Source organism: Dioscorea cayenensis, chromosome 15, assembly GCF_009730915.1.
Source record: "Dioscorea cayenensis subsp. rotundata cultivar TDr96_F1 chromosome 15, TDr96_F1_v2_PseudoChromosome.rev07_lg8_w22 25.fasta, whole genome shotgun sequence".
In the NCBI taxonomy this organism is placed as follows: domain Eukaryota; kingdom Viridiplantae; phylum Streptophyta; class Magnoliopsida; order Dioscoreales; family Dioscoreaceae; genus Dioscorea; species Dioscorea cayenensis.
This window is the reverse complement of record NC_052485.1, coordinates 4,825,634-4,853,368: the sequence shown is the minus strand read 5'-3', so window position 1 is coordinate 4,853,368 and position 27,735 is coordinate 4,825,634. Positions and strand designations below refer to the sequence as shown.

Here is a 27,735-nt window from a genome sequence, read left to right as displayed (position 1 = left end):
ATGAATCATCAGAGGAGGATGTGCCGCCAAGAAATCTGCTAGTACTAGCCCCTTGATACCTTCTGTGGAGTGTATATTATATCAAACTCCATTAAGATCAGTGCCTATTTTGCAAGTCTTCCTATGAGTAATGGTCTTGTTATAAGATTTTTGAGAGGGTCAATTTTGGATATGAGAATAATTTTATACGCCAGCAGGTAGTGTCTCAATTTCTTTACAAGTAAACACCAAAGCTAAGCAATTCTTCTCGATGGGTGTATATTTACTCTCAGCTCCTATCAACATTTTGTTGAAGTAATATAATGCATTTTCTTTGCCATCTTCATTATTTTGAACTAGCATAGCTCACAATGACCCTTCTAAAGCAGTAGTATATAAAATTAGTAGCTTTCCCAAAATTGAGGCCGCTAATACTGGTAGATTCAGCAAATACCGCTTAATATCTTCAAAAGCTTTTTGACATTCAGCATCCCACTTAAAAGGTGTATTTTTGTTGACCAACTTAGAAAAAGGTTTGCATCTTCCTAATAAGTTGGAAATGAATCTTTCGATTTATGCTAAATGCCCCTGAAAGGACAACAACTGCTTCAATGTCTGTTAAGGTGGCATTTCCAAAACTACCTTTATCTTCTATGGTTCTACTTTTATCCCTTGATATCTCACAATGAGACCCAGAAACTTTCTTGATAGGACTCCAAAGGCACATTTCGTGGGTACATTTTCAATTTGTATTCCTTGAGGTGTAAGAAAATGGTCCTCAAATCTTCAAGATGTTTGTCTTTTGAATTTGTTTTCACTACCAGATCATCCACATAGCATTCAACGACCTTATGAATCAAATCATCAAATATCCTGGTCATAGCTTTTTGATATGTTGCCCCAACATTTTTCAAGCCAAACGACATTACCCTGTAACAATATATGCCCATAGGTGTATCTCATCATCCGGGTGCATCTTAATTTGATTATATCCTAAGTATCCATCCACAAAGGAGAACATCTCATACCCCGAGGTATTGTCGATCATGATCTCCATGACTAGCAAAGGAAGATCATCTTTGGGACATGCTATGTTCAAATCTTTAAAGTCAACGCATATCTATATTTGGTCATTTTTTTCATCACAGGTATTATATTAGCAACCCAATCTCGGTATTTTTCTTCCCTGATAAAATTTTCTTCTATCATCTTCTTTGTTTCTTCTATTACTTTTTTTTTTCTAAATCAATTTTTATCTTTCTTGGCACCTGCTTAATTAGATTAACATTGGGATCAATAACCAATCTGTGAATAATACCTCATTCTCCAACCTGGCATCTCATTGTAATTACAGGAGAAACAATCAATATGTTCTTTCAAAAGAGCTTTGAAAGATTTTTTTTGTTCTTCTGTCATTAGTGCACTTAAGAAAGTTGGTCTCGGCTCTTATCACTTCCCAAGTCGATTTCATTTAACTCATCAGTTGTTGCTTGACCACCATCCTCTAATTCAGGTGGTGCATTTTTCATCTTAACATCTTCTTCTTCCTTATACTCCATTCATATAACATGAGTACCTGGAAGATTTAGAATAACCTACACATCTCTTGTCTGGATGGGAATTGTTCCATAATTGATGCAAAATTTGATATGACATCTTTGACCAATTTATTTTGCTCCCAAACTCTTCAACCATCATTTTAAGTTTATTAGGGTAATGGCTTGGGATGTTTATAGGTTGGATTTTCAATACCCTCTTCTTGTTCAATGTGTATAATAACATCATTTGAAATTTTGTTATTTTTAACTTGGTAAAAGAGAATACCTCTTTCCTTCTGATGTCGAGCTGGCACATATAACGTCTTCAAATGCTCAACTGAATCAATCTTCAAATCATCTAGAGATTTGCAGAGACTCTCTGGAACCCTTGTGATATGAAATGAGCTTTCTAGGACAGACCCTTTGGTTTGACTTATGTCACTTTCATCTTCTGAAGATGCAGTATCACTACCATTGTGAGGCAATGTTGATTCTTTCTTTTTGGATACTAGAATAGCATTAGATGGTTTTGCCAAAGACTTTTCCATTAAGTTCAGTGTTTTAGCCCATTTGGAGACACCTTGATAGTATTTGGAGTCCTTATAATGTATTTCATGGGCACCAAAGGGTTGAATTTCGTCATCAATTATGCATTCTTCTCTATCCACCACATATTTCATGCACTGATGAAGGGTTGAAGGGACCATTCAGTTTTCATGGATTCATGGCCTGCCTAACAAGGCTTTGTATGAGACATCAGCATCAATTACATGGAACTTCACATTAGATATGATCTTTCCAAACTTGACCGAGAATGTGATAGATCCCAATGCTTTCCGACTATGCTGATTAAAGCCTTGAATAATGATCCTTTTTGGAGATAAATGGTATATTTCTAAAGCTAATGCCCGAAGAGTGTTGAGGGGCATTAGGTTTAAGGAAGACCCTAAATCAATGAGAATTCAATTGATCTTTATCTCGTCACAAGACCCTATCACATACAATGGTGATCTCTCTCTTTTATACATATATATATATATATATATATATATATATATATATATATATATATATATATAGGTATAGTAGAGAAAAAAATTAGACATTTTCTTTCTTCTTTCTTCTTCTCCAAATTCTCTTCCTCTTTCCTCATCCTCTCTTCTTTTTGCCTTCCCCTTTTAAAACGTCTTCTTCATGTCTTTCCCGTTGTGGTTGATCATTGGGGCAACCATGTCAAACACGCCCCCCGGCCCGTCTCCACGTTTATTTATTAATTAATTTATTATTAATTTATTATTATTATTATTATCTAAACATATATTATATTATATATATATTTATTTCATGACTTGTATTCGTGGGTATTATTGAGATTTGAGATATTTAGATATCTATACTCTTGGTCTGTATTTTGGATCTGTGCTCTTGGCTGATCTTGAGATTTAAATATTTTATGTCGTCTCGAGATCTATGCTCTGGGATTTAAATATTTTAGATCGCTTCGGGATCTGTGAGCTAATAATCATCTCGAGATCTATGCTCTAGATCGTTTAAGATCTGTGCTCTTGCCTAATTTAAATATTGTTAAATTTGTTCATCTTAACTAAATATTATGATTTGGCTATATTGATTAAGATAAACATATTTTAAAATTTTAATTTTGATTTAAATTAAAACATGTATATGTATATCTTTTATTTATAATAATTAATTAAGTAATTAATTAATTAGTTTTTATATATATAAACAATCTCAACAAATAGGAAATTTTTAATAAACTCTATATATATCTTGTCATATAGTCTTCTAATTTTTAAATTATATTTTAATTTTTTTTATTTAACCCAATTCTCTCAATATTCGAATAGAATACTAAAAACACCCTCACTATTATAGTGATCAAATGTACATTTAAAAGGGTAAACTTGTCTTTTTGGAATCTCATTCTTCGGTACAACCTCACCAACATTCATTTTGGATGTGTTTGTTTGGTCGGATGTAAAACTACATTGGAATTACAAAATTTTTCAAAATCGAGTGTTTGTTTGGCTGAACTTGAAAATTTCAAAGTAGTTACAAATGCAGTGTAAATGGATTTTGTTAGATTTCTAACTACGCTCAAATCGAGCTTAGTTAAATCTCCTGCATTTGTAATTTAATAGAGAGTCTTACGTCACGTGAGATTGAATGATTAAAATAATGTGTAAAAGGGTTGTAATTTCTAATGTATTATCACGTGTATTATTTATGTTTAAAAATATTTTTTAAAATTGTATGAATTGATATATATATATATATATATATATATATATACACGAAGAAATTATAAAGAGATAAGATTTATATCATAATAATTGTAAAAATAAATAAAAAAATATTTGTGAAAATGTTAAGAAGATAAAGCAATCAAATAACTTAGGTTTGAATATAAAATATATTTAAAAAATGTATAGGCGTGTAATTTTATTTATTTATTTATTTATTTTGAAGATTTGTACTTGTAATTAAATGTTTAAATTTATCTTAATATTTATTTTAATATGGTCCCTGATCTATATAAAAATTTAATAATGATCCACATTAGGGCAACCTCACCAAGGGTGTTTATATCTTAAAATACATCCAACCAAACACATATTTTTAAAATCTAAATTTACAATTCTTTCCGGCATTTTCAATTACAATCAACCAAACACTAGATTTGACTCTTCTGCATTTCCAACTCCAGTATTTACAACTACATTGTAATTGAAAATCTATTGCATTTTCAACTACATCTAACCAAACACTACCTTTGTGTACTAACGAAGCTCAATAACATAACAATAATTTTATAATCTTCTTTTAATTTAATTTAATTTAATTTAAAAATAAAAGTTTTAAAATTAATCAATATTTTGGAAATTTGCTAAATTTAAAGGATGTTTTGATGAATTGAAATTGCTAAAAGAGATTTAATTGCTGATACTTTTCTATGATAAATAATAAATATATACAAATTTTATATTAACTACTCTCCCAAAAGGCAGTTACCAATAACTGTCAACAACCCCCACCTCTCCTTCCTCTTCTCCATTAATTCCCAAACACCAAAACCATATGAATCATTTCATCAAACACTTTTGCATTGAATCAATGAATTCCAAGTTTCTTTTAATCCTTTTAATTCTTCATAAATTCAATGCCCAAGCAACCAATCACATTGTTGGAGATTCCTTATGGACCATTCCTTTTAGCAACAACTTTTACTCCATTTGGTCCAATAACAAGACCTTCTCAATTGGTGACAATTTAGGTGACACTTCAATTTCATCCAATTCAATATCTTCATAAATTTTTGTTTTTTAAATTTAAGAAAATAAAAAAAAAATGTTTGTTTTTGCATGTATTAGTGTTCAAGTTTGAGACAGGGTTTTACAATGTATTGCAAGTGTCAAGAAGAGAGTATGAGGATTGCAAGGCAGAGAACTACTTCCGAGCTTATTTCGTCGGTCCGGCGAATGTGTCGTTGGCCGAAGAAGGAATGTATTACTTCATCACTGACTTTGGCAACTATTGCTTTCTTGGTTTGAAGGTGTTTGTCTCCGTCGAACGACGGCATAGTTTGCCATCTTTAATCTAAATTATTTTTGTTTTTGTTTAAATAGTATGTGTGTTTGATTTGGATGCTTGATATAATATATCAGTGAAAGACAAAATTTTAATAGAAGTGATGATCGGTTGGTAAGTTTTAGAGTGTCATACAGTAAATATATGGTTTAAATTAACGTTAATTTTAAAATTACTTCCGTGTAAAATAATGGTTCTATGCTTAATTATTTATCTCCCATAGAATTCTTTTTGGTCATTGTGAAACATGAATTAACACACACAGACATGTATATATATTTGTATGTTATTGTGAAATGACTGAATTTTGATGTCAAAGAAGGTTTATTTATTGATTAAGAATTTATTTAGATTAAAATTTTTAAATAATGAAAACAAAACTTAATTTGATGTAATTTCTATCTATACTACTAATAAGAAGGGAACATAAATTACAAAATTTTCAATTTACAAAAAGAAAAAAGAAAATGAAATATCTACTCTGAATTTTATCAAATTTTTAATTCTGCCAAAGTATATGATAAAATCAGTTATTACATGAATTTTATTATCAAATATTCGGGATTAAAACTTAGTTAAAATGGATTAAAAAAAAGAAAGTACAATACAAACATCAATCTTTCAAGTAAACCATAAAATGTAAATAAATGAAACATGAAATCATAAAAGAAATTAAAAGATAAAAGTAAAATTAAAATTTTCATAGAGTGGGGCCCAATAAACAATAAAAAATAATTGAATCCAAAGAAAAAGAATAAAAAAAAAGTTAAAAATTAATTAATTAATTAATTAATTTATTAAGAAAAAAAAAAGCCATGGAGGTTTAGAATCAGATTCCACTTGAGCTGGCGGCAAAGGTAGTTATGGTTCTAAAAGTTTCCTAAATTTACAAACAAACCCAAAAGGTTATCATAATTATATATCTCCCCTCTGTGATAATATATAAAATTATTAAGTTTTACAAGGGCTTGAATGAAAACAAAAAGGCTTATGAGAAGGTTAGAAGAAGAATGGTAAAAAGTTTGGGGATTCTCTAGTTAAAGTGAAAGAGAGATGGAGGATGGGGCCATGGCCGCCATCCGAGCTGGTTCCAAGCCAAAGCTTCAATTCTTTGTCTCCCCTTCATGCTTGAGTCCAAATCTCTTGGCAGATGAGGCAGCGTCGGCGGCTCCAGTTCCCATGCCTCAGAGATTCCTCTCGCTCAGGTAGATCTCAAACGATTGATAGGATTTTTAGTTTGTTTGCTTTTGTGTATGATCTGAATGAGTTTTTTGGTAAATTATGGTGCTGAGGATGTGAAAAAGGTTTGATCTTTACTGTGGTTTGAGGAGGAGGAGGAGGAGGAGTACTCCTCCAGCTGAGTCATTGATAGAAGGAAAAATGGGGGATTTTTATTTTTATTTTGTGAGTTTTGTTTTGTTTTTTTTAGTGAATTTTTTACTGGAATTAAGTGGTTGTTAGTTAGCATTCGGAGTAGAAGAAGAGGGATGAGATTGAATGGGATTTCATTATGAATAATGTAGTGCAAGTGTTTGGTTTTAGAGAATGTGAAGTGAAGGAATTCGTTGTGTGGAATTTTTCCATGGGATGAGAGAGAACAAGAAAATTGGTTCTGTATTTGCAGTAATTTTCAAGAAAAAGTAGAGTTTCAAGAAGACAGAAAAATCAAATTGATTGTGAATTTGTAATTTGATAAGGATAAGCATTCCTTTAACTAATCATTGATAGAAGGAAAACTGGAGGTTTTCTTAATTTTTCTGTGATTATTTGGATTTTTTTGGATTTGATGCTGGAATTTTGTGGTTTTTGTTTATTATTATTCATAATAAAAGAAGAGGCTAGGGCTTGATTATGAAGCATATTACACAAGTGCAGAAGTTAAAGGCTTTCCTTTTTTGGTAGAAAAAATATGATGGAAATTTATAGTGTGGGATGTTTGTGTAGGATGTGAGGGAGAGCAATCAAATTGTTCCCGAGTTTGTAGGTATGTTCATGTGAAAGTATAGTTTTAATGAAAGTTAAAAACTTATTTATTGATTTTTTTTTTTTTAATTCTTTGAGTTCTGGGCCATTGTGTCAATTGTGGCAAAGTCACTCATCTCAAAGCCATTATGTATTACTATGGAAGTTTAATAAAGGTGTTAGATGCCACACTCAGCTTTCATCATGTTTTCTTGTTATTGCCAATCTAACTATGATCTTGCCTGTTTCTTTTCTTTCCAATAATGAACTAAGAGAAGACAATGCACGTATTGGCCTCAATACCATTGGATATATCATATAGTGTGTTGAAGAATTTCTGTTACTAGGTCTGCACACAGTTTGATGACATCAAGTTATAAATGTCAATGATAAGTCTCACTCTGAAAATTCATTATTTGGCAGTGAATTTGTGTCCTAAATGTGATTGTAACGACTAGATCCGAATCTTGCAATTCTCGTCTTCTTGAAAACTCCCTGTATTCAACTTGTTAAAAGGGCTGAGTTTTCTAGTGGTGTTTCATTTCTAAACTCTCTTTATCTTAGTTTCGTATGACTTAATTGGCGCTTTGCTGTGACTAATATGTGATGAAACTTTTTGGTATCTTATTACTTCAGATTCACTACCTTTTATAAGGAAATTCTCGGCCAAGGAAGTAAGAAAAGCTACAGATGAGTTCAGCATGATTCTTGGAAGCGGTTCTTATGGAACTATATATAGAGCTCGACTTCCTAATGGTCAAGTTGCTGCAGTTAGAAGGGCAGGACCATTGCAAGAAGGAAAAGAAGACAGCTTCCGCAAGGAAGTTCAGCTCCTTGGGTGCTTGCACCACCGGCACCTAGTCAGACTTTTAGGGTTTTCTGAAGGAGATAATAGGTACTGAAACTTTCCCAAGTTCTCACTATTCGAAGCTTGGTTAAGTTTACTTGTGATTTTTTGCCCAACATATAACTTTGCAGATTTCTTGTCTTCGACCACATGGAAAATGGAAGCTTGAAGGAGTATCTTCATGGTATGTTTCCATTCATAATTATTTGTTTCATCCTTATGGATTAACCAAGGTAAACTTATCAACTTGCGCAGACCCACTCCGGACCCCATTAAATTGGAGAACCAGATTACAGATTGCTATCGATGTTGCATCTGCTCTGGTATGTAGTTCAATATATGTATATATAAATAATCTATATTTCTGTTTAAATTCTGTATTTTTTCATCCTTCAAATTTCTTGTTATATTGTAGGAGTATCTTTACTACTTTTGCGACCCCCCTGTGTATGAGGTGTCTCTAAATTCAAATACGGTCTTACTGGATGAGAACTTTGTTGCCAAGGTGAGGCTTAATTATACAGAAAACAATAGTCATGCGTGCTTGTTTTGCAATTATAACCATAAAAATGAACGCACTAATTGCATAAACTTAGCATAGGAGAGGTCTGAGAGAACTACTTTATATTGCAGCTATCAGAAGTTGGTTTTCTCAAATGTGAATGTAATGAGTCAAGTGAATCTGAGTCATCATGTTCAAGAGGTTTGGCTTGTGACATTTTCAAGATCACATATATATTTATGTAGTAAAATGGTTTTCCAGTTAGATGCTTATTATGTCGATGTTTATCTCGTGCAGATCACATCGATGAACGAAGCAAGAATTTGATTTTCCAGTTCGGTCTGCTGGTGCTCGAGCTTGTGACCGGCCAGTCATTGGGTGGTGAAGATGGAGAAGTAGTCCAATGGGTACAGGATTCCCGGTTCACATATTCAATGCATAAGATGGTAGATATGGATCTGGGAAACAACTATAATTCTGATGAACTGAAAAGCCTTCTGATTGTAGCAAGGTTGTGCACCAGAACTGGAGATAGACCATTAGTGACTATTTCTCAAATTCATCGATATTTGTTAGGGAAGGCTGAACATTCAGTCAGGTATTAAGTCTTGTTTTCTAGATCATTGTAAGTGTTTGGCTTGGGAATCAGGCAGAGTAAATGTGAAATAAATAGTGAACAAGAAGTTGAGAGAAAGCTTGAATCTTTCCAATTTGCTTAGTTAGGTTGCTGTGCAGAGTTGATACATGTACAATAAAGAGCAATTTAGAATTCCCTGATGAGAATTCACTGTGTATTTGATTATTGCTGTATTAGTAACTGCAGTTCTTTCATGTATCTTTTGCACTCCTCGAAATAGTAAACAGTCCGTTGTTGATTGTCAGTTACAGATGTCTGAATCAAGGATTAAATTGGACCAAAATACTCTGACCATTAATCAATGCCACAATTTGGTGTTAACTTTCATATGATTTATCAATATTGTTGACCACACAAAACAAAATAATAGACTATCAAGTATTATGGAAAACTTGTAATTTTTTTTAGCTGAAATACATATGAATTTCGAGATTGAAAATAAAATTAGCAGATTCAGGAAGTAATAAAACCTTATGGCAGTTAAAAAGCCTAAACATTGTCTGAATTTATGGAATAAGAAAGAAACCAGAAGCAAGGAGGACATATAATCTTGGCTACAAAACATACGAATAATAAAAGCAGTTCAATGCGTGCTTGGATAACACCGATATATAGCCTGAGGCCAAAAGGGCAAACACAATGCCAGCAAGCAGAAGAGAGTTGCTAATTGCTATCAAACATGTTGATATCCCTCCAAAGAATGTTGACATACAAACCCTAGCTTCTCTCTCACTGCTGGGCACACTGAACCCTTTGTGGGCCACCGCCATGGGGATCGTCATCCTCGTCATATGCTTCCTGAGCTTGTGTTTGCTTCCGGCGCATCTCCTCCTCGATGTTCACATCATGCAGTGTGGTCTCCTCACACTCATCGATCTCCATGTCTGTCAGCTGGGGAGATGATCTCGGCGGCAGCACCTTCTCGATAGCCTTGCACTGGTCCAGTGCGAGGGACTCGGGGAAGTCAACTGTGAAGTGGATGTAGAGCTTCCCCCTCATGAAGGGTCTCTGGTACATGGGCATGCCTTCGTCGTTTATTGCCTTAAATTGATCTGAGATGGATATAAGATGCACATTAACAGAATTTTCGATCAATCAAACAAAACACAAGGATGTTGTTGCAGAGTTTACCAGGCTTGACAACTTCACCAGGGTTGGATTTGATTAGTAGCTGCCTGTTGTCCAAATGAGTGAGCACAAACTGGAAGCCACAGAGAGCCTCAGTGAGAGATAGTGTGTGCTCAACAAAGAGATCATCGTCCTTTCTCTTGAACTTGGGATGATCCTTTTGTTGGAGGACAAACACAATGTCACCTGTAATGCAATCAGGCTGCCATAGGGAAAATTTGCTGTGAGCTAATATTGTTCATGGATAAACTAAAGATGCAACATTTACATGCATACCGCTTCATCAGCCTCTCCGGGGAAGGTAATCTTTTGCCCATTCCGCATCCCCTTCTCAACAACCACCTCCAGCACTTTCTTCTCTTGCACAACTTTCTCTCCCTTGCACTGAGGGCACCGGTCCTTGTCATTGATGGTCTCACCAGTCCCTTTGCACTCATTGCAAGGATGTTGCATCTGTTGGATCATGGAAGGACCAAGCTGGCGAATAGACACCTTCATGCCAGACCCTTGGCACCCAGAGCATTTCATTGAAGCACCTGACTTTGATCCCTTCCTGTAAAGCATGGCAAGCATTGATACAAAAATCACACAATCATCTAGAGATAGAAAAGCATTTGATATTCTAGGAAAAACAATGAACAGTCTCTCTTACCCCTTGCACTTGGAGCATAAGACATTGCGAGAAAGGGAGAGCTTTTTTGAGGTCCCATTATAGAGGTCCTCCAATGAAACCTTCAAGGGGTGAATAACATCATCCCCTCTCCTCTGCCTGCGCCCTCGGCTGCTCCCACCTCCTGAATTGTTGCAAACAAGAAGGTAAGCAACTCCTGAGACTTCTCAAGAGCAAAAACTAAGTATTGATAAAGACGATAGTTTTACCTCCAAAAGGACTGCCACCAAAGAAGGACTGGAAGATGTCAAATGGATCATGGCCGCCACCGCCACCCATTCCTTCCTTGAGAGCATCCTCTCCATATTGATCATAGATCTCACGCTTTTCAGGGTCACTAAGAACCTCATAAGCCTGCGCTAACTCCTTGAACTGCAAAGAAAAAAAATGGAAATTTTCTTAATTCGCTACTCAAACAAAGCAACAGCCGACATCAACACCAACACCAATCAAAAGATCAAACTATGCTTGAGAATGAAAACTTTTCTAAGAAATTCCTGGATTACAGCGCACGGAATCGTTGATGGATCGTGGCGGCTTTCAAGGTTGGTGACGAACTAAACATCAAAATTTTATTTTTTTTAAACTAACAGCGCAGACAGATCGACACAAGAAATTCTAAACAATCAAAGAAAATAGATCAACAAAAGCAACAGATCTAAAGATTGCCCCAAATTTCGGCTTTATTACAATCGATCCAGCTAAAAACCCTCGAAAATCACAAGAATGCCATAAAATAATCTAACAAACAACAATAAATACCCCAAAAACAGATCAGATTCCACAACCATCCAGCAAAACTCAGTCTTTCATTTCTTCAGCAAAATAACTCAGATCCACAAAACAATCAAAATCAATTCAAATCAAGAAAGATCCAGCATTCCATACCTTCTCTGGATCACCGCCCTTATCGGGATGGTTCTTGATGGCCGCCTTACGATAAGCCTTTTTGAGATCATCTTGCGAAGCATTCTTAGAGACTCCAAGGATCTCATAGTACCTCGTGCTGTCGCTCTTCTTCGGCGCCCGGCCAAACATCTTTGACGGAACTCTAATCGACGATGAACGAACCCTAATTCCGGCGATCTCGATCGCACCAAGAGATCGATCGATCGCGTGAGAGAGAGAGAGAAAAAAGAGGCGGCTTTTGATGGGGAATATAAAGGAAAGAGAATGAGTCTCAAAGAGAGTTCTATGGACGGTGGAGAAAGAAGCCTCTAGAATCATCGACCATTGAGGTTGAAAACAGGATCCTGACCGTTGGATTTGTTATCCAACGGTGATGGTCGCTGCTTCTGGAGGCTTCCGCATAGCCACTATTAGTACTAACTAAAATAAAAATAAAAATTTCTTTTTTTTTCTTGTTTTATAATTAAGTCCTTGGTTTATTATTAATTTTTTATAAAAAAAAATTGTAGGCATGGCTGATTTTTTTTTTTACATAAAAGGATTCTGAATTTTTATTTTTTTATATGCATGTTTGGTTGTAGAAATATTTTTAAAAATTTTAAATTATTAAAAAAAATTAGTTGGGTATTAGAGCATAACTAGTACCATACGGTTAATTGTAAGATATATTTATGAAAAAACACTTTTTTAGAAGATTTATTCTTAAAAGATCTTAATTTATTGTAACGGGTATATATTTATATCTATTTATTTATTTTTTACTAACATTGTTTATTTAGTTTTTGTATGAAAAACAATTTTTAATTACATGTGAGCATCATATATGTGTTTTTTATAAAGTGGATCGAGTATATGAGCATTTATTGATTTTTTTATATATTTTTTTAAAAATAATATTAAATCAAAATTGTTCAATATAATAGTTTGTCTATATAGACAGAATATTTCTGAATTATTAAAGAATTACACTAACTATAAATTTCATTGAATTCTTCTCTTCAGGATTTTTCTTAAGTTTTTAATTAACAAAGTGATTTAACTATATTTACCTTTTTAAAAATATAGTTAATCATCTATTAATATGATGAATTTGACGTGTTTGGTTTTGAGGTTTTACCTAACTGAGTTATTTAATTATGTAAAATTCTCTTGAAAGAGATCAAATTTAAGTAATTTAATCTCTGATACAAATACGAGTGAAATAAAAATATATTTTAATAACTTAAAAAGACATCAAACATAGATTTAGTTGACTCATGACATACTTTAAAGTAAATTAAATTCTTAGACTGAACTTTGTTGCCACATTAATATTTTTTATATAAAATACAAAATTTCTATTTTTAATTCTCTTATTGTTATGTTATCACAATAAAATTATTAAAAAATAAAATAAAAGGTTCACAAACTATTTTTCCCCCCAATTGTATATATATATATATATAGAGAGAGAGAGAGAGAGAGAGAGAGAGAGAGAGAGAGAGAGAAAGAAATGAAAATTAAGGGAAAAGGATGAATAAGTTGTTCACTTGTTTGTGCATGCACACTTTGAGATATTTATAGGAAAAATAAAAAAAAATTAAAATTTTCTATTTTTACATTGCTCTATCTTTTACCACAAAAAAAAAAGAAATTAAAACTTTCATTTATTTAAATAAATATTTCACAAGCTAATTCCAAATTTATTTAAAGAAAGGAAAGGACAAATTAACACAAAAAAGGAAAAATGAAGAAACAAATGAGAATTAAGTCAAAATTAGTACAAAACTCAATGATTAATTAAAAATAAAACAAAATTCAAAGCTCACTTAAAACACGTTGCAAATCACTACCAACCAAAAGCTTTGATCAGATGATGCTGTTCACAGTGTAAAAACTCATCTTTTTAAAATAAAAAAAATTATTAAAAATTTATATAAAAAAATAAAAAATAAAAAATAAAAATAAAACCTAATCTATAGTCACCACCGCAATAGACGAGCTCTCTCCCAACCCGTAGACGAGTTGTAAGACAAAGTTCAACTCTCTCCTAATCCATAGTGTATTATATAAATCGAAAAAATAATCTCAATCAACCTAAGCAAATCGAAAACTAGATTAATTTAATAATTTAAAATATGGGAACAATAAATTCTTGTGGTAGCTTATAGCTAATTTACATGCACAAAGAGAACTTTTCTTTCACTTGCTATGTGGGCAAAAATAAACAATTAATTAACAACGCAAAACCAGAATAATGAAAATAAGCTTCCAAGAGCTTTATAAATACTAAACTGTGACTCTTGTCCAACTTTGTTACTCAATTAAAATGATTGGCCAATGTAGTCCATAATTTAGCAATGGCCTGAATTTTGGCATGAAAGGCATATTAAGCAAAGATTAACCAAATTAGTGTACATGACCAAATCCATTCAATACAAGTGACAAAACCAAGACATCCAACCAAACCACAACATAAAGTGTTAGACAAGAATTAGATGTGAATTAACTTCCTTATTTGGGAAACTTTTACCTTTCTTAGGCTCATTCCCTGCCAACCAAAAACACATTACCTGACTTTAAGGCATGTGAGTGTTTAAGCTAACTATTCCCAATAACTTGAAGCCAAAGCAATACCTATTCAAACAATGAAAGATAATCTTCAATAATATATGTATATATATACATCCGAGGACTAACAACCCTTTTTTACTAATAAAAAAATTATAATTTAAACAAAAAAATTCATTTGAATAACAACCATTAGATGATGATCTAACAATTGCTTGAAGGATATTTTTAAATTTAAAATCTAAAAACATCTCTATATAATGAATTGTCTATATATGTATGTATGAGAACATGTCATCTAGAGACTTTTCTAAATTTGATGATGCTCAACAATAACCGTTAGATGCAAAACTAACAACCATTGCGCATTCACATACAATGTCTTATAGTATTTAACAGTACCCAACAATACTTGGCAGTACGAATCTAACAGTGTTTAGTAACACTATACATGATCTTTACAAATATAAATTATTAGATCATGATCTAGCAACTGTTATTAAACTTCCCTAGATTTTAAAAAGCTAACAAAAACGTACAAAGAAAACATTTACACACACATATATATATATATGCATTTGGCTACCAGCAAGCTGGACACAGAAACTCACACATATTCTCTTCACCTCTTGATCGCCTTGATGTTTCTGTCCAAGGACCATACTTCCTTCTGTTTGTGCCACAAATTTTGTAAAGTAACTGATACTTTGATACATGCAGATATGATTCTATAATGTTGGTGAATGGTTGAAAGAATAATAGCTCCCTTGATAAGCTTATATACAGAAGCACAACACTAAGCAGCAAACACCTAGTGCTTGTTCGCTCATTCAGCTAAAGGTAGAGGCATTCATAACAAGAGAGAAACCACATTCTTGCAACTCAAAGAACATCATAAGAACTATATGGTTCAAGCCTATTCCTTCAGACATGCCAGTGACTCATGTTCTTGGTCCTAAGTCCTAACAGTTGGTTATAGCTAAAGTGCTGTCATTGTAATATCATTCATCACATTCCTTGTCCTCATGAGGTCCTCATGAGCATTTGCACACGTTACTACATTTATCCCATTGATCAAAACATCAATAAGATCTTTTGTTATTCTAAGAAGGCAATGCTCAACTTGATTGTCATCATTATCTCCACTGATGCAACTGCTTGTGCTTGCACTGTTTTGTGGAATAAGAGACTGAGCTCCATGGAAAGGAAACAGATACAGAACATGGACTCATTGACTCCAACTACCTTATCGAGCTCTTGGCTCTTTAATGCTGATAGAGTGCTTGAAAGTGTTCCTCGCTGAGTTCGATTCAAACTAAAAGCTTAATTAAAATGAGACATAGATACCATGTTTCACCTTGCAGGAATGCTGGTGGAATGAGAAGAAGCAGTTGTCCTCAAGGGCTTCGACATGAAGTTGCAAGCGTTTGTTCATCTGGATTGGCAGATAATCTCTATTTGAATCCATTGACTTCAGCTGGTGATGATGTCTAATTGTTTATGTTATGGTAAACAGCTCTGTTTTCTTAAACCTGGAAATAGAGGCATATACTTTGTACATTTATGATATATTTTTAAAATAAATAAGTTTTTTTTAAAAAGCAATTATAATTTTTTTAAAAGATAAATCCAAAAAAAAAGACCAATTTAATAGTTATAAAGAAAAAAAAAAGATGAAAGCGAAAAATACCAGGCTTTTTAGATTATAAAAATGTTTGGTCACCCCTTAAGTGCTGACTACGCATGAATGGGATGGCTAAGGCGATTTTGACAAATAAAATATTCCAGAGCCATTTAGAGAATTTAAAACAAAACTAGTACCATTACAAGGAAGAAGACCTTTCAAAAACTGTGTTTTTCCTTTTCGCTTGGAATGCAGCATCCATTTTTGTCATTTTCAACATGGCTTCTGTTTGCATGTTCACTTTCATCTTCACTTGCTAGCCTGAACTTGAGAACTCCATGAAGACCTGTGATAAGCTTGACTTCCTTAGCTGGCACTTGTGTTGAATTGCCAATAGCTGTGTCCTTGGGGAAGTTTGTTTCAGATATATGGTTTTCTGCATGCAGCAGTTAAGGAACACTATCTATTATGACAACTATGAAATTTTATCATAAACTGGGCATATATTTTGGAAAACTGAGACCTTCTGTTAAACAAATTAATAATCTAATACTGATGAGAACATGTGGGAGGGTTGGACATTGGATTTGAATAATAAGGCAGGTGATGACTTTCATGCATAATCCTTGGATAAAGGCACATCTTTTGGATATCAATGATGGATATCCAGACATGAACAACTAAGGCTATTATTTCAGGAAGAAAAGCACACCAGCTTCTGAATAAGATATTACCTCTTTCTGAGAAGACATAGCATGTCCCTATTGTTTCTTGGTACTCTCCTATCTGTTACAACAAATACAAATATATTAGGTGAAGTTCACCACAAATAATAAAAAAAAAAAGGACCAAGATAGTAGTTCAGCAAACAGCTTAAATCCTAACCATGGAAGAGCTATTCCAAGAATAACTCACCAATGGAGAAACGTCTGTTAAGATTTTAAACCCACAATAAACGGACATCAACCAGATCATAATCACTACAGAAAATACCACAAAAAGGCTGAAATGATTTGTGGCTAACTACCTAAAGATGGTTAAAATGGTGTAAGACATACATGAGGGGCTTGACACAAATTCTAGATACTTGGAACTGATAAATCCTCAACATATGGCTGATAAAGTTCAAGCTATTGAAACAATGTTATTAAATTTTAATCACATGCTTCTGTTATTACTTTCTGTAACCTAGCTATATGCGCATATATATAACCAGAAATTTTCGAGAGAACATACGTCAATACCTTAATCAGGAATGAAACTATGTTGAAGAGTTACAGTCAGTATGCTCATGGCAAAAATGTAGATGAAATCAATTTCTATCATGCATGTAACATATGCTATTACAAGGACATCGTCTTTAGTCTTCAAAATGATTCCGAAAACAAAATATGAAAACTTTAAAACATTTCTCATTCTTAAACGAGGGAAGACTTGCGCTACAATAAACACAAGCTATTACCTTTCAAACACTTGAAAGCCCACCAAAGTACAGAACTGCTATATAGTTATGTTTATAATTTTGGAAGAAAAACTGAGTAACATATGTTCTACCATTTGACTTACTAGCTTTAGATGATTTGCAATGGTCAACACAGGATGAGGTGTGTCCAATCCCTACATAAAAAATAACCACATTCAGTATTTTTGACATCATAGACCAGAGTGTCAAATATAGTTCATTGCCCCACATGTAATCATAGTACGTTTACTAAAACAAACTATGACACAACAGAGAAATGTCCAAGAGGAAAAGTTTTCAGTTGGTTATAGTCTTCAGAATAAAAACTTTACAAAGAATGGCTTGCAGCCAAATGCATTATTCAAACCATGCCTCATGACACATTTCTTCCTACATTTTTTAGTTCCTTATCTGATGGCTATATAATCAAGAAATACAAAAATTCTATGTGACCACTGAAAGCAAATTAAAAAGCATTGCTAGTTTTCAAGAATTAATTTTCCATTCAGTCATGATATATTATCACAATAATTTTCAGATAACATTCATAAAAAAAGAGAATTTAGTGCAACAACTTACCGAAAGAACATAAGAGGCATTTGCTGGAATATCAGCCTGTAGACAAACACTATCCAAATCAAGCAACAGATAATCCTCTTCGACATCGGCCTGTCCGTTTTGCCTCAGATTCACCTCCATTAACTTGAGTTAGGAAAAAAGGAACCAAAAATGCTTTTTTTTTTTCCGTATATATCGAGCAAGGAATACTGAACAAGCGAAGAAAAGAGATCGAAAAAGAACAAAGATTGTCCAAAATTTCAGATTTAACACCACCAATTCAGCTAAAACCCTAGAAAATCACAAAAACAAGATCAGGTTCCACAATTATCCAGCAAAACCCCGGCCCTACTTTCTTCAGCAAAATGGTTCATATCCACAAAACAATCAAAATCAATTCAAATGAAGAAAGATCCAGCACTCCATACCTTCTCCGGATCACCGCCCTTATCGAGATGGCTCTTGATGGCCGCCATCCTGCGAAGCATTCTTGCAAACTCCAAGGATCTCATAGTACGTCCTATTGCCGCTCTTCTTCGGCCCCCGCCCAAACATCCTACCGGAACTCTTAACCGGCGAGGAACGAACCCCAATTCCGGCGATCTGATCGCACCGCGAGAGAGAAAGAGTGAGAACGAGCGCCCTTAATGGCGGTCGAGTTTTTTTGACAAGAGGAGCAGACCCTGCTAGACCGTCAGTCAAGTCTCGAGTGAAAGCAGTGGGGAGTGGAGCTCGTATACTGCGAGGATCTTTGGGATCGTCCACACATAGCACCGCTCACGTCTCCCGAAAAATGTCGCCAGCTCTCACCACTCGGTGAAGAACTCTATTGGCGACTTATATACCAATAGATCATTTGGTCGTTGGTTAACGGGCGGTCGAGTACTTTTAACGCGCATGATTTTAACAGTAAACGTAGAATAATTTTTATTGTTCCAATTTTTAAATTACTGACTAAATTTTTATAGCACCAAAATTAAAGTAAAAAAATTTCTATGAAAAACTTAAACCATATTGCTTATACTTAAAATTAAAAATTACATTAGTATATTTGAAATGAATTATGTTTCGCTAGGTCGAAATGAACTTCCTTTCTTTTCTCGACATAGTGATCACGACAATGGCAATGTTGCACTGTTATCCATTGACTACAACATACACATGCATGATTACTCTAAAAGGATATAAGCATTATTTCGGTATGTTTTTTGAACTCAAATGGATGTATTTAGGTTTTTTTTTTTTTATAAAGATGAGATTTATTTTTTAAATTCTTTATTCGAGGGCACTGTGATTGTATTTGTTTATTTATCTATTTGTTTGTTTTTTTATTAAAATTTTAATGGGAGTTTATTGGTTGTGGAGTTTCTTAAATTATGTTGTATTTGGATCAAATTTTTGGATTTTCATATAATATTGTGGTAAAAAATTTTATATTGTAAAACAGGAATTGAATAGTAAAAAATGTATTACAGTAATTTTACAAAATTTGTCCTATATTTTTGTAAATCAAACACTAAACAATACAAAAAAATTTGTATTGTCCAATAAAAAACATAGAACAGTACAAGTACTTGTACTATACTTTAATCATTTATTATGTATCGTATTGCTTGTGCTGCTCTTATAAATGAATCAAATGCACCCGAAGTTTCTAGAATCATCGACCATTGATGTTGAAAATCGGATCTTGATCGTTGGGATTTGTCATCTGACGGTGATGGTCGCTAGACGCTTTCGCATAAACTTTAAAGTGTATTATTGGCAATCGAGATTATAAATTTTCATAAATGATAAAAGTTTGAGGTGGAGAGCACATTTTTAAAAAAGGGTAAGTAGTGATTATGTGTGAGTGATTCACGTGTGCACGAACTATGCCTCTACTTGCTCTAGTGAAATTTATGCACACTTTTATCTCTTTCTTAGTGACTAGCACTAAAAACTAAATTCTTTTTTTCTTGTTTTATAATTAAATCCTTGGTTGTTTATTATTATTTTAAATAAATTCATTGCTAATTTTTTTTATTGGAAGGTTATAAATTTTTATTTATTTTATTTTATTGATAAATATGATAAGTATATACAATGAGGGGGGAGGGAGTAATATATGTTCATAAATTGAAACATCTCTATAGTATATTTTAATGGGTGGAATGGAGTTTAGATTGTAAGTATGCATCCGCAACTTGAAAAGCGGGTTTTCAAATTGGGATAATGAAATTTTATTTTTTATATGTATTTTAGATGTAGGAAATTTTTTTAAAACATTTAAATTACTAAAAGTTTTTTAGTTCTATAATATGTTGAATTTTTTTTATCATAATATGTTGAATTTTGTAGGTATACTTTGCTTACAATGAATTTTTTTATAAATTTTTTTAATTAGTATTCAATCAAACTGCTCAGTATAATGGTTGGAATATATAAACAGAATTACTGAAGTATTGCATTAACTATAACTTCCATTCAATTCTTTTTTCAGGATTTTTCTTTGAGATTTTTTTTTAATAAACAAATTTTGAATTAACTAAATTTACCCTTTTTTTCTCGATATATTTAAGCACCTATTAATATGATGAATTTGGCTAGTTTTGCTTTTAGGTTTTACCTAATTATTTATTTAATCAATAACTTAAAAAGATGTCAAACATAGTTTCTAGTGGACTCATGGCAAACATAAAACCACTTTAACAAAATTAAATCCACATTGATATTTATCAATCACAATAAACCATAGATTTATCGTTCCCATGGATTTATTGATAAACATGGACATAAATACAAGCTAGAGACCAACCACCAAACTATGATGCAACTTAAAGGGACACATTCATAAGCATCACAATATGAAAGTCTTGTTTGTGCATGCCCACTTCTATATTTTTATAGAAAGATAAAAAATTAAATTTACATTTTCTCCTCAATTTTTTTTACAATAATTATTTTTATTAAATAAATACCATAAGTCAGATATTTTGTTTGGGCTTTGGATTAATCTCCGATATTTTTCAAAATAAATTGATATTAATAAATTAAGAGGCCATTAACACAGTAAAATTATTAAAAATAAAATAAAACAAGAAATTCACAAAGTATATATTTTTTTATTTTATTTTAAAAAAATGAAAATTAAGGAAGAAAAAAAAGGAATAAGTTGTTGTGCTTGCCCACTTTGACATATTTATAGGAAATAAAAATAAAAATTTATTTTTTAATATTTCTCTTTCTCTTACCGCGAAAAAAAATCATTTATTCAAATAAATATCTCACAAACTAATTTTGAATTTATTTAAAGAAGGCAAAAGACAAACCAATCCCAAAAAACTAAAAAAATTAAAAAAAAAAAAGAGAATTAAGTCAAAATTAGTACAAAACTCAATGATTAATTAAAAATAAAACAAAATTCAATGCTCACTTAAAACACACTGCCAAGCACTACCTGCCAAAAGCTTTTCAGATGTTGCTGTTCACAGTGTAAATAAAAAAAATTTAAAAAAAAACTTTTTAATTTATATTAATTAAAAAGAAATTTAAAAATTAGAAGAAAAAAAAAAGAGAAAAGAAAGAATGAAAACCTGGTGAGCAGCAGCAGACAGAAGACAATGGGAGAAAGCAGGGAGGAAAAAAGGAATGATCTTTTCATCCTAATTGCATAGGATCCGATTGAAAAGCCAAGGATCTCTGGTGAGCTTGGCCTCTGGATCCCTTCTTGCTTTCTGTTTTCTCTTCAGATCCAGCCATCAGAGCAAGTTTTCTGCTTAATTTTTCTTTATTTTTGTTTGGTTTTGTCTGAGAAATGGTTGCTTGAGTTTTCACACTTAATGGCTTGGTTTTTTATTTTTAATTCTTGAGATTTTGGTTGTTGGCTTGTGATTTGAGTGGTTGTTGTCAAGTTGGAAAAGATTCTTGCTTTACATTTTTGGTTTTTTTTTTTTTAGTCCATTATGGCTGTTGAATCCTCACTTGTTCTCTTAAGAAGTTCAAAGGTTCAATTTTGAGGTGCAATTAGAGGATTTTATGCAAGTTGAACAAGATCGTTGGTCTAAAATTCTTGGCTTTTTCGGTTCAAAATGGTTGCTTGAAATCTCACTTTCTTCATTTGGGGGTAATGGTTTGAAGCTTTCTTGTATGGAGTTTGATGGCTGAGTAATTGTTGCAAGTTGATCAAGAATGTAGCTTCAAAATTCCTTCTTGAAGTCTCACTTGTTTTGTTTTGTATGGTTTTTTGATTTGTTGGTTTAGAGTTTTTGTGCTGAGATTCTAGTTTACTACTGTTGCCTGGGGATTGGTTGCCATGCTGTTTGTTTGCTAAATTTTTTATCCAAGATTTCCCTTAAAACGGGGGCTTGAGTTCTTACACTCCTTTACTTGGGTTTGGTTGATTTTCATTTGTTAGTTTAGAGTATTTTTTTTTTCTTCTTTTTTAACTTTCGGTTAGTTTGAAGAATGCCACTTCAATGAAGGGATTATTCCAGTAGCTGAAATTTTTATCTTGCTATGCTTTTGTGACTTTGTTCTTTGTTCATGATGACTTGAATGTTTGCTAACCCCTTGTATGTGTCAACTCCATGGTTTCATGTTAGAACTAATTTCCATCTCCTGATTCATTTGGCTTCTTGTTTTTTGTCTTTGTCTCATGATTAAGCATTCTGTTATTTGACTGGCATTAATGTTCCTATATTGACGTTCATAATACCATTTTTTTTTTTTGCAAAACTTTTGTAGTTTCTAGTAGTTTTGTTTGAAGTTCTAGCTTTGTCATCGGTGGTATTGTTGTTTATGAGTTCTGAAAGTTGTGGTTCTGAATTGAAATATTGATGATGTTTGTTTTTTACTAAAAGTTGATCGCAGGTATTCACTCACAGGTCTTCGTGATCATATGAAGCAAAAGTAACAATCATGGGGATATCAGGAAAGTGGCTTAGGACACTTGTCGGGCTAAGAAAATCAGAGAAGTCTCAAAATTCAGGAAAAGGATGAAAATGTGGGTAAAATTGCTATAGCTTTTTGTGATGTGCTTCTGCCAACCTTTGCTGAGTTTTATGTTCCAATGTTGCTCGCATGCTACTATCTGCCTTATTTGTTTGGGAATTTATTTTTGGAAATAGAAATTAATAGCTACCAGTAATCAATATGCTTTGTGTCAAATAAATTGGCCTATAATTGTCAAAGGTTGTGCCTCACTTTTTAATATGTAAAAATAATTACTTGAAATCATAATTCAGTTGATAAGTTGTTATAGGAAGCTATCACATCCTAAAAGACTTGTCGAATGCTGATGTTTAGACGGTTTGTTGAACTACTTACTCTGAATAAGATTCATGTGGTTTTTTGAGGCACTGATGTGGATCAATTGAACTTAAGTGAAATTTGGACTTCTTAAAGATGGCTTCTTTTATGCCATACTCGCAAATCATAGAACATGTATGGGAAGCAAGATCATGAAACTAAGGGATACTGCCGATGAACAACTTCTTTTTTCTATTTTGTTAAGGTGACAACCTTTTGCCAAATAAGATGGTTCAAGCTATGAACATTGGGACAAAATAGGTAATGTTTGTAACAATCAGAATGTGTATTCTTTTGTGCCTCCGAAAAAACCAGAATGACATGGTCAGCCTGTTATCTTTTGCTTTGTTCTTCATTTTTTTAATGCTATTATGCGGTTTATATTGAAAATTTGTATGGAGCTTAGTTGTCACAGAATTGTTGTTGTTTTTGTACTCTGCTGGGACAATTTCTTATATGTCTTTCTTTTATTCAGAAAGGAGATGCTGCTAATCGACATGAAAAATACTCTGTTAATGTCAATGGTGCTAGTATAGATGATGAATTTGCTGATGGGGCTATGCCACAAGTTAGACATTCTAGTTCCAATTCAGCTTCTTCCCCTTCCACTTCGCTCCATGTTCAAGTGTCTTGTCAAACTGAGCAAAATGTAAAGGAGGACTGGGCTGCCACTATGATTCAAACCGCTTTTCGAGCTTTTCTGGTAGTAGAACCTTTCATTTTTATGAGTTTCTGAGCTATTATGCGCCCTTTTATAAAATATTGGTCTAAGAATAACATGATAGTTCATTGTTTTCTCTATTGGCTTCCTGCCCTTATCGTTATGGATATATAACATCACATACCAAGGTTTACGATTTTTTTTTTTAACTGATGCAAATTATCATGGTCTTAGATATCTATGATTATACATATAATTATCGATTAATTTCAGACAGTTTATTGCGAGTGCATGTAGCTTGTAGCTACCCACAGTCACATTATTTACCATCTTAGATGTTTACTCTATGGAGGAGCTAGTAGTTTCACAAAGATATTTTTGATGATGCGGAGTGCTGTTTTTTTCAGGCTAGGAGAGCATTACGAGCTCTGAAAGGATTGGTTAGACTTCAAGCTCTTGTCAGGGGGCATGCTGTTCGAAAGCAAGCTGCTATAACTCTTCGATGCATGCAAGCCTTAGTGAGAGTGCAGGCTCGTGTTAGGGCAAGACGAGTTCGGATGGCGTTGGAAAGTCAACTAGGACAGCAAAAGCTACAGCAACAACTGGAACTTGAGGCTCATGTTCGAGAAATAGAGGTATGGCCATGAAATTTTTTAATGTTAAAAAATTATGATCGAACTAAGCTTATAACCAAGACTCAGTTATTACCTGAATGTTATGATCTGACAAGGGTGTAAGTTGCAAAATCCATTTGATGGTGAAACCCAGGTTTCCTGAGATTCCATCTTTGCAATCATAAAATCCATGTTGCCATTGGGAATGAATTTCCCCAACTAATCTTCAATGCAAACATTCATTAAGATACATTTTTTTACACGTTCATTAAGATACATTGCCAATTATTTGTATTATTTGCTAAAATTCCTACTCGTAAGATCCAAACTGTGTTAATTCCTCAACTTCATCATGTTTTCATCTTCCTTGAAGCATCACTTAATATCATGATTCAAACTTTATTTTAATTTATTTCTTCTTTTTTGTGAATACTCTCTTCTCATCATAAAGCCAGCAATTGTTAAAAATCATATAATTCATAGTCTCTGTCCCTAAAATTCACTGACTTTTCCTTGAAAAATATGTTGCACAAAGGGATAATGAGGTCTTCATCTGTCTTACATACAAACTATCTTGAATCTTCCACTCTTTAAACTACTAAGAATAGAATCTTGAGTGTTTGCCAATTTTCATTGAACCCATTCTTTTGATTGTCCTTCATGTTTCTTATCACATGTAGTGCTCTTTCGAATTCTCTTTTGGCTTGTTCAGGACGGCTGGTGTGACAGTGTTGGGTCTGTCGAAGATATTCAAGCGAAGTTGCTAAAACGGCAAGAAGCTGCGGCAAAGCGTGAGAGAGCAATGGCGTATGCTCTTTCTCATCAGGTGCACTATTTTCTTCAAGTCAGAGTTATCACCTGTTTCCGAGACAATGGCTATCTCTTTGTAAACAAAAGAGAACTAATTGCTTCCGAACAGTCCACATGAATGTTATTATTTTCCATGGCAGTGGCAAGCAGGTTCCAGGCAGCAGACAGCCCCACCTGGGTTCGTGCCAGATAAAAGCAATTGGGGATGGAATTGGTTGGAAAGATGGATGGCTGTTCGACCATGGGAAAATCGATTTCTCGACATAAACCAGAAAGATGGTGTTCCAACCCATGACACAGAATCAGCAGACGTAAATTCCGGAACTAAGACCAGGCCGAAACCTGTTGGCAGAAAACCTGTTGCAAGGCTGCAAATGGGTCAATCTCATTCCGAGGGAAGTGGCTCTTCATCAAGCCGCTCTGTGAGCATGCCGTCAGTAAAGTCTAGAACTAAACCATCAACTGAGGAAGGAATGGGAGAAGTCATGTCAAGACCATCTGGAATGGGTCCGAGGTCCCTCAGCAATCCAAAGGAAAGATCTAAATCATCGGAATTCCAGTCTAAGAAACGGTTGTCCCTCCAAGGCAATGGTAAGCTGAGAAATACTGATTTCTAAGTTCTGAAAATTATAACTTGATTTTTTTTTACATGATGCCTTATGAACTAAAATCATCTGTTGTGATTTGTTAGATAGAAACCAAACACATTAAATGTGTCTATTGAATCCAAAAGTTTCAAGCTTATGATAATAAGACGAGAGACATCATCATAAATGTCTAAATCCATAATATTTCACGAACTTACTATTAGTTACCTTTAATATGCCATTTGTGATACATTCTTATTAAGTTTGGCTAGTTGTGTTGCAAATAAATCAATTAACCAGGTTCTCGTATTATGTTAGATTCAAAATAGATGCATGTTAGATAGACTTGGTTCAACACAAAAGCTTAAACTAGTAGGACGAATGACCTGGACTTCTGTATTTATATCCATATTTACTTAGTATGTGGGATTATTAGTTAGTTAATATGATTTAGTGGTGCATTGTGTACGGAAGTATAAAGCATGCCAACTAATCGCGAACAGGAGTCGGAGCGGGAAACCGGCCATCCGGCAGGACGACAATCAACAAATCAACTAATGCTCAGAAGCCCAACAAAGATGTTACTCAAAGAGAAGCAAACCAAACCAAAGAACTGTTGGATCCTGATGCAAATCAAATTGAACCACAAACTTAAGGGGCTTTTCTTTGAAGTTTATTAATCATCCTGTTGGTCTGTATATAAACTCTTGTGTATCTGTGTCAATGTTATGCAGATTACTGACAGGATTTGATGAAGTTTGGTTGGTTGTGATTCTTGCTTTGTGAGAGATTGTGGTGTATTCCATTGCATTGTTGTTTTATTTGTTATTGTATTTCTCTTGTATTTATTGTGTTGAGGTTTTTGATTCATATGTTTATATGCTAAGTCAGTTGTTTGCCTAAATCTTGAGGGATGCTCTTGAACTTAAAATTTGTGTTAAAATTGTTTGTGAGTATTCTTAATGCTTGGCCAATAGAATGGTTTTGAGTTTTGACTTTTGGGAGTATTAAGTTATTAACTCTGCACTTTCTGTAGTGATGAAAAAATTTTCATTTCTGGTTTAATACTTCAAATTGTTGAGTTAAAATTTAAAGTGATGCTCCTAATAACTTAGTCAGGGGAAATTATTATTGTTTAGATCATGATATTATTATCTGAGTATCTATGTATTTTTTGTCAAAGGTGTGATGTGTAAAATTGTGTGTATAATCTATACATACTATTAAAGTAGATGTATAATCTACTCCGAGAGCGTCTCAAGGAACAATTTTAAATTTTTTATAACATTTAAGTTTTATTTATATAATTTATAATATTAATAATTTAAAAACATTAATTATACTTAATTATTTATGTAATAAATGTCCATAAGACTTTTGAAATTCAAGGTATGCAATAGCTTCATGTAGGAGTTGTTTAATTATATTATTTTATATATGATATTATTTTAAAACTGATGTATAATCTACTCCAAGAGCGTTTCAACGAACAATTTTTTATAATATTTAAGTTTTTCTTTATATTACTCATAATATTAATAATTAAAAAAAATTAATTATATCATAATTATTTATGCAATAAATGTCCATAAGACCTTTGAAATTCAAAATATACAATAGCTTCATGGTAAAAGTTGTTTAATTATATTATTTTATATATGATATTATCTCAAAATTTTCATAAAATATTAAAATTCAGATGTGAAGCCGGAGGAAATACTTAGTAAATTAATAATAATATAAGAGGGCCAATCCTCTACAGACGTCGGTATATCAGCCGTAATTTAACAGTTGTATAT

General features: G+C 33.1%; 4 protein-coding genes and 1 pseudogene across 10 annotated transcripts; 3 read left to right on the top strand and 2 right to left on the bottom strand.

The window, feature by feature from the left end:
* The first annotated feature begins 6,162 nt into the window (after positions 1–6,162).
* LOC120276898 (probable receptor-like protein kinase At1g49730) lies at positions 6,163–9,324 on the top strand. Its single transcript, XM_039283633.1, has 7 exons — positions 6,163–6,331; positions 7,725–7,983; positions 8,067–8,119; positions 8,191–8,258; positions 8,351–8,440; positions 8,569–8,638; positions 8,735–9,324. Exons 1-7 carry the CDS (start codon positions 6,277–6,279, stop codon positions 9,040–9,042), a joined length of 903 nt encoding a protein of 300 aa, XP_039139567.1. The 5' UTR covers positions 6,163–6,276; the 3' UTR covers positions 9,043–9,324.
* A 182-nt stretch (positions 9,325–9,506) lies between these two features.
* Positions 9,507–12,011, bottom strand: LOC120277386 (dnaJ protein homolog). The gene is made up of 6 exons (XM_039284207.1): positions 11,761–12,011; positions 11,082–11,244; positions 10,855–10,996; positions 10,479–10,755; positions 10,206–10,404; positions 9,507–10,126 (listed from the first exon to the last, which is right to left on the bottom strand). Exons 1-6 carry the CDS (start codon positions 11,908–11,910, stop codon positions 9,804–9,806), a joined length of 1,254 nt encoding a protein of 417 aa, XP_039140141.1. The 5' UTR covers positions 11,911–12,011; the 3' UTR covers positions 9,507–9,803.
* A 143-nt stretch (positions 12,012–12,154) lies between these two features.
* Positions 12,155–15,815, top strand: LOC120277605 (annotated as a pseudogene).
* LOC120278070 lies at positions 15,728–18,634 on the bottom strand. 5 transcript variants are annotated; one of them, XM_039284968.1, is made up of 6 exons: positions 18,404–18,633; positions 17,997–18,119; positions 17,522–17,572; positions 16,690–16,741; positions 16,153–16,391; positions 15,728–15,863 (listed from the first exon to the last, which is right to left on the bottom strand). In XM_039284968.1, the coding sequence occupies exons 1-5, from the start codon at positions 18,485–18,487 to the stop codon at positions 16,174–16,176; spliced, it is 528 nt and encodes a 175-aa protein (XP_039140902.1). In that variant the 5' UTR covers positions 18,488–18,633; the 3' UTR covers positions 15,728–15,863; positions 16,153–16,173. The 5 variants fall into 5 exon arrangements, with proteins under 5 accessions (XP_039140902.1, XP_039140903.1, XP_039140901.1 ...); XM_039284969.1 differs by having other exon boundaries at positions 15,753–15,863; positions 16,171–16,391; XM_039284967.1 differs by lacking the exon at positions 15,728–15,863 and having other exon boundaries at positions 16,006–16,391; positions 18,404–18,632.
* A 2,895-nt stretch (positions 18,635–21,529) lies between these two features.
* Positions 21,530–26,780, top strand: LOC120277727 (protein IQ-DOMAIN 1-like). 3 transcript variants are annotated; one of them, XM_039284578.1, is made up of 7 exons: positions 21,530–21,659; positions 22,841–22,959; positions 23,740–23,967; positions 24,333–24,560; positions 25,252–25,365; positions 25,490–25,940; positions 26,440–26,780. In XM_039284578.1, the coding sequence occupies exons 3-7, from the start codon at positions 23,824–23,826 to the stop codon at positions 26,589–26,591; spliced, it is 1,089 nt and encodes a 362-aa protein (XP_039140512.1). In that variant the 5' UTR covers positions 21,530–21,659; positions 22,841–22,959; positions 23,740–23,823; the 3' UTR covers positions 26,592–26,780. The 3 variants fall into 3 exon arrangements, with proteins under 3 accessions (XP_039140512.1, XP_039140511.1, XP_039140510.1); XM_039284577.1 differs by having other exon boundaries at positions 22,827–22,959; XM_039284576.1 differs by having other exon boundaries at positions 22,817–22,959.
* Positions 26,781–27,735: the final 955 nt, after the last annotated feature.

What these genes read in the sequence shown, in the direction of transcription:
- LOC120277727 (XM_039284578.1), top strand. Translation starts at nt 23,824, where the DNA reads ATGCCACAAGTTAGACATTCTAGTTCCAATTCAGCTTCTTCCCCTTCC. An exon ending in CGTATGCTCTTTCTCATCAG is followed by an intron (nt 25,366 to 25,489) that starts GTGCACTATTTT and finishes TTTCCATGGCAG; the next exon opens with TGGCAAGCAGGTTCCAGGCA. An exon ending in GTTGTCCCTCCAAGGCAATG is followed by an intron (nt 25,941 to 26,439) that starts GTAAGCTGAGAA and finishes AATCGCGAACAG; the next exon opens with GAGTCGGAGCGGGAAACCGG.
- LOC120277386 (XM_039284207.1), bottom strand. Translation starts at nt 11,910, where the DNA reads ATGTTTGGCCGGGCGCCGAAGAAGAGCGACAGCACGAGGTACTATGAG. An exon ending in AGGGCGGTGATCCAGAGAAG is followed by an intron (nt 11,245 to 11,760) that starts GTATGGAATGCT and finishes TTTTCTTTGCAG; the next exon opens with TTCAAGGAGTTAGCGCAGGC. An exon ending in TGGTGAAGTTGTCAAGCCTG is followed by an intron (nt 10,127 to 10,205) that starts GTAAACTCTGCA and finishes TATCCATCTCAG; the next exon opens with ATCAATTTAAGGCAATAAAC.
- LOC120276898 (XM_039283633.1), top strand. Translation starts at nt 6,277, where the DNA reads ATGAGGCAGCGTCGGCGGCTCCAGTTCCCATGCCTCAGAGATTCCTCT. An exon ending in TTTTCTGAAGGAGATAATAG is followed by an intron (nt 7,984 to 8,066) that starts GTACTGAAACTT and finishes ATAACTTTGCAG; the next exon opens with ATTTCTTGTCTTCGACCACA. An exon ending in TGAGTCATCATGTTCAAGAG is followed by an intron (nt 8,639 to 8,734) that starts GTTTGGCTTGTG and finishes TATCTCGTGCAG; the next exon opens with ATCACATCGATGAACGAAGC.
- LOC120278070 (XM_039284968.1), bottom strand. Translation starts at nt 18,487, where the DNA reads ATGAGATCCTTGGAGTTTGCAAGAATGCTTCGCAGGATGGCGGCCATC. An exon ending in ATGCCTCTTATGTTCTTTCG is followed by an intron (nt 17,573 to 17,996) that starts GTAAGTTGTTGC and finishes TTTTTTATGTAG; the next exon opens with GGATTGGACACACCTCATCC. An exon ending in TTGCAAATCATCTAAAGCTA is followed by an intron (nt 16,742 to 17,521) that starts GTAAGTCAAATG and finishes TTGTTGTAACAG; the next exon opens with ATAGGAGAGTACCAAGAAAC.